Genomic DNA, 10,289 nt, shown 5'->3' with positions numbered 1-10,289 from the left:
TGCTGATTTGTTTCTTTTGAGCAATTAATTTAAATCTGGAGAATATCACCATAGAAAGAAAGAGCTTTGTTCAAATTATCTTCATGAGTTCAATGCTTTCCACTTGTTAGTGATTTTCAGATGGCAGTTTGTAAAAACCTGGAGCCTATTTAAAAATGCAGGATTCTGATATTGCAATTGTGAACTGAAGTCAAAGAACCTGCATTTTTAAGATATCATCCAGGCTATTTTGAAGCAAAAGGTCCATGGACCATGCTTTGAGAAACACTGGGCTAGGAATTTTTATCCCTCACTGGAAACTGTCTCTTGCACCACTTCTACCCACATAAATAGTATGCTGCTCTAATTACAAAAAACAATAGGATGGTATATGGGGGGAAATACACTGATGTAAAGCATGCACTATAGTTTACAGTACAATTACAATGTTCTTGCATTAATTTTAATAAAGGTACAGTAATACAAAGTGTTAATAATGGGAGAGAGGTCTATGGGGATGCTGTATTTTCTACATGATTTGTCTGTAAACCTCTATCTTCTTTTTTTTTTTTTTTTCACACATGGACAGGGACCGAGAATTGAACCTGGTTCTCCGGCATGACAGGCAAGAACTCTGCCACTGAGCCACCACTGCTCACCCATCATCTTTTATTTTAAAAAAAATTAAAATGAACAAATAAAGCCCTCAGTTTTCCTTTTGATTGGATATAGATCCATTGATTCTATATCAAATGTCAGCATGGAAAAAAAATTAGTGCGTGGGTATAATCTACAAACCAAGGAATACAACAAATTGAGTCTTAGTTAATTGTGAAAAATTTTTAAATCTAATATAGCATTCATTTGTTCAGAAGCCAAATATGAGGAAAACTTGATAAACCAAAGCAATCTAATACACTAGATGTAATGTCAATTATCAGTAAATTTCATGTTATGTAAGCTTTTTTTTTTGGTCTACAGTATACAATTAAGTATATCTAGAATTTTTATTGAAACAATTTGGTCATCAACCTTATGTGACACAATTCCAAAGATAGGATTCTGAATTATTTAGGGTCACAGAAGTATTTGACAGCTGTGCCAGGACTGAAGATGAGCTTTAAGGCCTTTACTCATTAATGAGTGGTCCCTAGACCAGCAGCATTTGCTTTGTCTAAGTGCTTGTTAGGAATGTAGATTCAGACCCTATCCCAGATCTACTGAAACAAAATCGGCCTTTTTAACAAGATCACTCAGATGACTACCTGCATGTTTAAACTTGAGAAACCTTCCTTTCAGCTACCTCAGAGTCATGATCTCTTCCTAATTTTACCAGCTTTGGGTTAACTTACACTCTTTCCCACTTTTCCCACATATTCACACAACCCATTATTTTTATTTTAGAGGATTAGCCCTTGCCTCTGATTCTTATCTCCATAGGAAAACCACACAAATACTGACAAGGTAACTCACAGGCTTAATTCACAAGTATATCTTTTTTAATGACAGAAAACTTTCCATCCTGATGATTAATACTGCTGAACAACTGGCTGACAGACCTGAGCCCATCCAGTAGTTTCTCTAAAGTTGCAATGAAGGAAGGAGAGTGATTATTCTTGCAAGTAATCAAAGGATATTCACTTTACTGCCCTACATCCTTGCTTCACCCTTGCTTTGGCATTTCTAGGTCTGTGCTTAAGTAAAAGCAGTCAGTTCATTCAGAGAAACCAATAATCTATCTTGTGATTAAAACAGTGCCATTACAAATAGTAGTTCTATAGGAAAGCTACTGCTACTACTAAATCATTACCCTAGAACCACTTGGAAACAGGCTAAAATGTATGCCTAAGGCAGTACTAGTATTATTGCTTATTTTATTTTCAGTAACCTAAATAGGCACAGCCCAGATTAGGTATGTTACTATAATTCTGCCCGGCGTGAGACTGGGAAAGAGGCTATTATGTGACCATGAAGAGCAGCTAATAGTTTAAGTAAATAACATAACAAAAGTCAGATATCATTTATTTACCAATTGCTCAAATTCTTATCTTCCAATTACTAGGGACAGTAAATGTGCCTGGTGCTAGCGAGAAATCATTCAGGTAAGCTGAGGCTACTCCTTCTGTTTCCCCATCTGCTAAGCTGTTAACATGAAGACATATTGACAAGGGCTCAAGGAAAACATGGAATATTTCATCAGTAAGATTATACTCCCCTAGAGACAGATGTTAGAAAGCTGTAATATTTAAAAATAAAGAGATAAACACCCACTTGAGGGAAAAGAATAAAATAGTTTTAGAGTTGAGAGAAAATTAAAAAGAAAAAAATAAGAAAGGTTTATGTTGGCATAGGAAATGGAAAGTCCTTACAGTTTAGGAAAGAAAAAAATTCTTTCATATTTGCCTAAGGCAATTATTTACTATTGGATAGGTATTCTTGGAGTACATAGAGATAGATTTGTAAGAAGAGCTTAGCAGAGCTGATTATAATTACAGAGTTGGAGTTATCTCTTGTTATCAGATGGTTAATGTCAGGGTTTTAACTTAAATCCATACACACTAAGCTTTCATAAAAAATTAAACGTGAAAATGTTTTACACTATGATAATTTATATTCAGTGCAGATAAAAACAGCATTAAATAATGATATTTGGATATATTTAATGACTTTCACTGCAGCGGTCAAAGCACTTTTTACTGGAGGTAAAAAAATAAAAGGGGGTTAAAATTGTAGGTTATGTAAATATTTAAATGATATAGAGTTGCCATGTATTAAGTCAACATTTAAACAGTAATTTCTCCTATTTGCTGAAGTTGTCACACATTTGTAAATAAAGTAAGAAGAGTGCCAATAAGAAAGCGGAAGGAACTTTGGCTTTGAATTCACACAGACTATGTTTACTTCACTTCTTTGATCTTTAGTTTTCTTATCTAAAAAACAGGGATAAGGGCACCTAAATTATGGGTCACTGAGAGTATCTAATATATGAACATAGGCCACAACATTTTGCCTGAACAATACAAGTACTCAATGAACTGCAGTTTAAGTCATTAGAAAACAAAAACAAAAACACAAATTGACACAAACAAGAAGAAAAATTGAAGAGATTCCAATTTAATTGCTGGTCGTCTTGTTCTTAAAAATCTCCATGTTCTGATTGCATAGTAGAAACCCGTATTTGCCACTTTCCTCATTGGGAAGGGGAAGGAAATTACCTCCTCAAGACAGGGGAGGATATGACAGATAAGGAATCACCAGAGAAAGGAAGAGGCGATTTCTCAAAGGAAATCTAATGCTAATCTCAAAGCATTCTAATGCTTCCTTTGAGAAATGAGGTGGAAAGAGGAAGAAGAGGGCAAGAAGTCTGACGTGATGGTCCCAACTACCCCCTCAAGGATGAAAACCCAGATAAATAATCACAAAACTAAAAGCAGAAGGGCTTCAGGAGTTTGCCCTGTTTCTGTTTGGCATGCTAAGAAAAGACAACCTTGCAGGATACCCATGCCCAACATAGCCCCACCACAACAGATTAAAATGGTGGCATGGTGTAAAGAAGCTGAGAATGGTTCTGTCCTGGCAGTCCTCAAAATTCTTTGGCTCTTGTTCAGCAGGCTCTTGTGCTCTTGTATCCATGAACTCTCTCATGATGTAGGTTGTTGGAAGTTGAGAGTGAGAAGACATTGGGCTTACTGTGAGGTGACCCCAGGGCAGAGGTGCACAGCAAACTATCTAAGCCGGGGTTCAGAAGGCAGACGTGGCTGAAACTCAGAGTACCTGCAAGGCTGTTGAGAGGTAAGAAAAAAGCAAGTGAGCAAAGGAGAGTTACAGGTTCTGACCATGCTGAAAGAACAAAATACTGGTTTAACTAATAACAAGGTACCCAGTAACAAGCTTGGTCTGGATGTATCTCCATGGAAGCCAGTGAGAAGTCAGATGACAGAACTAAGACCCACACATAGATCTGGGGCCCTTTCCCCAACCTGCATGACAGCCGGAGGCCATTTCTGCCAGGAAGAGGGGGAGGAGAGCAAATACTGAAAGACTGAGATTCACCCTAAAGATCCTGTTTCAAACCAAAAGAAAACAAGACACTTTGCTTACCATCTTCAAATTCCGTTCCACCCTATTCCATTCAAAGGAAATTTATTTCAATTCTAAAGAAATGAAAGACCTTTTTAGCTCTTGATAAGTTCTATTTCTCAGCTCTTGATAAGTTAGATGCAATGTGTCCAATTCTATAACTCATATTTCCTTTCTGTGAGGCCAGGGGATGAAACCAGAGTACCCATTTTGTCTATTCATAATTTAGAAGTGCCCTAAGAGCATCAAGTAATAGGAAGTAGTGTCATATATACTATTTTCTCTCCTTTCCTCTTTAAAATTACTGCCTTGGTAATTTTGGAGGGTCCTTCATTCATTCTGGCATTAATTCATTCAATGAATATTAACTGAGAAGCCAGTGTGAATCAATCATATACCAGGAATTAAGGAAAACAAAGATAAATGAAACATGACCCTATTCTCAATAAGTTGGTAAGGTTTGTGTGTGAAGAGTATGAATGGATTAATCTAAGTTAAAGAAAAACTAATGGAGTATGTATTCATTACCAAATAACTGAAAAAACAAAACAGCAGCAGAAGTGATCAATGTAAAGATGTATTCTTTTCACATCAATCATATACACACGAAAGAAATTATACAAGCAATTGTAAGATGGAGTTTGCTATTATGAACAGTTAAAAAGCATTTTTGCACAAAATCATCATTACAGAAAAGTCTGATTCCTGAATATCAAGAGTAAACCAAGTTGTAGGGCAGAGTCTGAATCATATAATACAAAATCTTATTTTTAATAAAAGTAAACTCGCTGTAACAGAAGAGGAGTAAGATATGGAGGAATAAGTCAGAAAGTTTATCATCATTACTGTTTAAAAATTTCTTATAACACTTTTAAGATAGGTATGCAAAATATGTTATATAAAAACCAAACATTACATAGCTGTTAATTTTCTTAGAAAATATTTCTTGATAATTTTGATAAATTAAAAAGTCAAATAGCATTGCTTCTTGCTCCAGGATAGTTTGTTGTTCAAGGGTATAGAAATATTTCATAAAGTAAAGATTCCTTTTAAAATATGAATAGCATAGCCCTTAATTTATGAGCTTATTAAGTTCAAATTTTTACATAATCAGGTTTTCTTAAAGGGGGAGGCGGGTATAAGCCTGAGGCATGTACGTTCATTGTCAACATGTCTTTATGAACACAGAGCAGAATGTTATGGTTTTACTTTAAAAAACTCTATGATGTTATGAGGCTATACATCCATAGAAATGGCACTGCAGAATATTTTCAGAAAGGCTTTTATTCTGGCTTTTTCAACTACTGCCCACTCACTGAATCTTTAATATCTTCTCTTCCTTGCCTCTTTCACCATAAAACTCACTGGATTTTATATACTAGAGCATAGGGAGAGTAAGCAACTTAGGAAAAACCTCCGCTATAATCAGTTACCTCTGATAAAGCTGGTATTTCAGTCATTCTAAATGTATATCACACACTGACTAAAAGGTGACATTGTTAAAAATTATAACTAATTCAACAAATTATATCTATCTGATTAGTATTTCAAAACAATATTTTATCTCATTCCGTCCCCCTCCTTCATCTTCATAGACTGCAGCTGTATTTGAAATCTATGGTTTCTGGCATATCTGGGGTAAGGTTATACTAGGATTTCACCAGACCTGTCAGTCTCGAACTTTCTTCCATATTTCATTATATCATTTCAGTTATAATTAGTTGTCTGGTAAAATTAAGAACAGTCTATTTCAGTGAATGCTCATGTGAACATTTAACAACTTTTTGTGAGAATGACAGCTCAGCGACAGAAAGGATAAACCAGAAATGGAAAGTCACTGAAGTAACCTTAGTTAACTCAACATTGCCACATCAACTGAAAATTCCAAGATTTTGCATTATTTTGTTTTTGTTATTAATCATTAAGGCCCATATTTCTTGTCAAGAGGTGAGAAGCAGTGTGATGGCATTGGTGCCTCTTCCCGCATGCTCTGAACTTAACCTGTCTTCAATGCTATGGCTCCTTAGAAACTTTGCCATTGAGCACTGATTCAGCTGAAAGCCTTGACATTCAGCTTGTCAGTGAAAGCTATTTTAATCATTAAAGATGCATCTCTCTTCTAAGATTGCAAACTGTTGCTGCTTATACATAATATTCTATCATTTGATTACCATGGAGAAGAAGAGATGCTAAATGGTTACTACTATTACAGATTATATTAAGAGCTAAAATTTACAGAATACTAAACTGTACATGAGGTATGCTAAGCATGCTACAAGGATTATCTCATTTAATCCTCACAACTGTGGTATCTGAGTTTGTGTCCCTGTTCTCTACTTACTATCTGTATCAAATGCAGTTCTATGACATAGTTTCCTCTTTTGAAAAACAAGGTAATATTTGCTACCTCAGAGGATTACTATGAGGATTAAATGAGACAATTCCTAAGTAGTCCTTATATTAGCACCTGTAACATAAAGAGTGCTCAGTGTTAGTATTTTTATTACCATTTTGTAGATGATGACACTTCATCACCTGTCTATTCAACATCAGTTCTAACTTTAACTGCCTCTATTTCCCAATCCCAAAACAGAGAGACAAAGGAAAATAAAAGATTATTTCTTTCATTGCTTATTTTCCTTAGATATTTGAACTCTAGCTCCATAGTAGGGAAGTAGGGAGTGTCACAATTATGGAAAGATAATACTTCTTTACTATTCATCTTATCTTTCTTCTGTTGTTTCTTTCCTTTTCCCGTTAAGGCAGGTAGGCATATATGCTGGTGAAACATGTTGAATGGGATGGTGGTAAGGGACAGTAACTGAAACTCTGGACAATTTGGGGGATTTCAGAGTAGAAGAGTCATTTCTTCCAGGCCCTAATGAGAGGCATAAAGACAGCAAGGTAACAGAGTTTCATAGTTCCCACGCCCAGGTTTGTGCAAAAACAGAAGAAATATCTGCACCATATGTTTAAGCAAATAACCCCTAGAAAGCCTTATGGACCTATGCCACATTATGGAGTGAGAGCAGGAGAATGATCCTATGCCCCTAGCTGGGCATGAAAGCAGAATTTCCCACAGTCCAGAGCATCACTAGGATGTTTCCTACACGGCAAAGACTATGCTGTGTGGTTACCAACTCCTTCTTTTCTGTCCTGGGCAGAAAGTTAAACTATGGTTTCCAGCTATCCCTACAGTTAGCTGGGGTGATAGGACTGATTTTTAAAACTTATGTGAACCTCTTTGTGCATTCTCTTCCTTTGTCTGACAGATGAATACATATGACCCATGGAGAACACACAGTTTTAGAAAATGGTAGAGCACTGAATCAGAGGTTCTTAACCTGGGATTCATTTAGAGAATTTAAGAGAAACCATGGCCTTTGATTTAGAACAAAAAAATACCATATTTCCACCAAACTCTAACTCAAATGTAGAATGTCTTTCAATTATGAGTATAGGTACTAAATCATAATAGGATAAGCAATAAAAATCACAGGTGTTTTCCTATCACATCATAGTTGCTGATGGTAACTCAAAATATAATTTATGTTAAAATTTATTTTGAAATAGGCATATTATTTCATCTATAATTATTTCAGTGTGACTCTCTAACAGATAAGGATTGTGGTTTTTGTTAACCTAACATTACAATACCATTTAGTTTATCTAACAAAACCATTAGCAATTCCTTAGCAACATCTATGATAGTATGTATTCAAATTTTGCCTAGTTTTCTCAAAAACATCATAGATCTGATTGTTTGAATCAGGTTCCAAATAAAGTCCACAAGAGTTGCATTTGGTCATTTTGTCTTTAAAGTTTGTTTTAATAGGTGAATTCCCCCTATTCCTTTTAAATGCCATTTATTTAAAGAAGAAACTAGGTCATTTTGTTCTGTAGAAATTCCTTCATTCTGGATTGGCTGATTGTATCATTTTGTAGTTTAACACATCCCGCTATTTGCTATAAAATTATTAGTTAGATATAGGGTCTTAGATTAGATTCAAGATTTATCTATCTATCCACGTATCTAGCTATAGTATATATAAAAACATTTGGGGGAAAGAATATTTCATAGGTGGTACGATGTACTCCTTATTCTGTTAGCAGGCAAAGAAGGCTTGCCTCATTTTTAGTGATGTTAAGAATGGCCTGTCTCTTACAACTGTTATCAGCCTGATCCATCATTATAAAGTTCTCCAACTTTTACCTAATAGTATTAGCCACTGATGACTATTGCTTAGATCTATTGTTTCAGCAAGGGTTGCAAAATGCTGATTTTCTAATTCTGTCATTCTTTCTGCATTTCTTACCCAGAATTCTTCTATAAAGAAGAATTTTCTTTCAGCAACTATGTGGATACCCTGAAATACACTTCATACAGGAAAGATAGGAAATATACTTGTTTCTTTTAATTGACTCTAAGTTCAGCATATAAAACTGGTGTCCTATTAACTTACAATGATGAGAAAGGAGTCTACTCCCACCCCATACTCCTTTCAAGTTACCAGTTAGTTTTCACTATTAATCCTAGCAGGGCTAGAATAGAAAGGGATATGACGGGATTGTTCAAGCCAGAGTGTTTAAAGAGGCTGGGAAGAGAGTCGGGTGTCAGGGAAGGAAGGAGAATACCTCGAGCAGGCTCTAGGAGGTAGAATCCGACTCTTCTGAGCTGTCCTGGACATCGGTGCTCTCGGCGCTGCTGTCAGTCCCACTATTAACAGCAGCCAGGCTCTTCTCCTCCTGACATGTCTCCTCCTGGCATGCCTCTTCAGAACCAGCAAGTGCGCTGCCCTGGGTCTTCATCTCATTATCCTTGGAAGACAGCAACACATACCCACCCTTTTTCAGCTCTAGCCGCCGCCTCAGCTCACCTGACATCTGCGAAAGATCCCGCTTCATAGCATAAGCATCTTCCCCATCTGCATAGTATTTGGGTTCCACCTCGCTAACCTGGAAGTTGAGAGTGTTAGAATAAAGGTGCAAGGCTGCCCGGTTACTCTTTCTGACATGCAGAGACACATATCTGGCACTGAAGTTCTCTATCATGGCCCGAGAGGCCTGGTCCATCAGCTTCTGGGCCAGGCCGAGGCGCCGGTGTGAACGCTTCACAGCCAGGGAGGTAATGTGTCCATGGGGGACATCATCTGGATCCTCTTCCATTTTGGCTAGGACGTACCCCACAATCTTCCCATCCTCGTCCTCAGCGATGTAGGAGAGTTGGGGCCAGGAAAGGCCATGGTAGAAATAGTATTTCATCTGGTAGTTCTCGGGAAGGCAAAGGAGATTGCAGTGCTGCATGTTCATCAGGTCCTCTGGCCGAGCATTGCGGATGTTCATGATGGCGGCGGGGAGGGAGCCGAGGTTGCCGAGCGAAAGGGACACTGTTGGACAGGGAGGCTGAGTCCAGGCTGGACTTACGCCGCAGGGTCTGGAAAGCCTGTAAGGCCTGGACGGCGTGGCGGCCAGACTGCGGAGAACCGGGTTGGCGGGAAGAGGGATGACCACGAGGCGGAAGGGGCGGTGCTAAGCTGTGACTTCCGCAACTGCGTGGTCCAGCAAGCCAAAGAAATTTTGTTCTCGCTGTGCGTCTGCGGGAGGAGTTACACTCATTAGGTGGGGCAAAGGAGTTCATGAAGCTCTCCTGGGATTTAAATATGGTGTTTTTAGGCTTTCATTAACCACAAGGCGTTCTGATTGATATGAACTAAAGGCCTTTATGGAAAAAGGTAAAACTAAATTGACTTTTGGTTGTATTGGAAAAGAAAATAAAGCAGAACGAAGATCAAGTGCCACTATTCGTTTGTGGTTTCCACGTTAACTTTTTAATTTGTGTATGTCAGAACATGTTTTCCTAAACTATGTAAACCCATATAACCAAAACTTAGATCAAGAACCAGAGCTTTACTAGTGCCCCAGCAACCTCCCCCCCCGCTTTTCTACTCCTTCCCCCTCCCCAAAACTAAGTATCCTTAAACTTCTGTAAGTCTTTATATAAACGGAATCCTGCATGCATTCTTTTTTTCACTCAATATTTGTGAGTTTTAGTCACCTCTTATGTGTAGTTGTTGATCATTCTCTTTTCTGTTCAGTATTTCGTTGTCTAAATAGTATCACAATTTATTCCCCCATTCTACTGTTGATGGCCGTTCATATTTCCAATTTGGGGTTAGTGTGATAATGTACACGAGTATTCTGATACATGCCCTTTAGTGATTTTATATATA

At 37.4% G+C, this 10,289-nt stretch overlaps 1 protein-coding gene across 1 annotated transcript; it reads right to left on the bottom strand.

Moving 5' to 3' along the window:
• Positions 1-2,790: 2,790 nt before the first annotated feature.
• NAA11 (N-alpha-acetyltransferase 11, NatA catalytic subunit) lies at positions 2,791-9,556 on the bottom strand. Its single transcript, XM_077142415.1, has 2 exons — positions 8,695-9,556; positions 2,791-3,761 (listed from the first exon to the last, which is right to left on the bottom strand). Exon 1 carries the CDS (start codon positions 9,400-9,402, stop codon positions 8,707-8,709), a length of 696 nt encoding a protein of 231 aa, XP_076998530.1. The 5' UTR covers positions 9,403-9,556; the 3' UTR covers positions 2,791-3,761; positions 8,695-8,706.
• Between the last annotated feature and the right edge of the window lie 733 nt (positions 9,557-10,289).

This window comes from Tamandua tetradactyla, chromosome 24 (assembly GCF_023851605.1).
Source record: "Tamandua tetradactyla isolate mTamTet1 chromosome 24, mTamTet1.pri, whole genome shotgun sequence".
Classification (NCBI taxonomy): Eukaryota; Metazoa; Chordata; class Mammalia; order Pilosa; family Myrmecophagidae; genus Tamandua; species Tamandua tetradactyla.
This window is presented reverse-complemented; position numbering and strand designations above follow the sequence as displayed.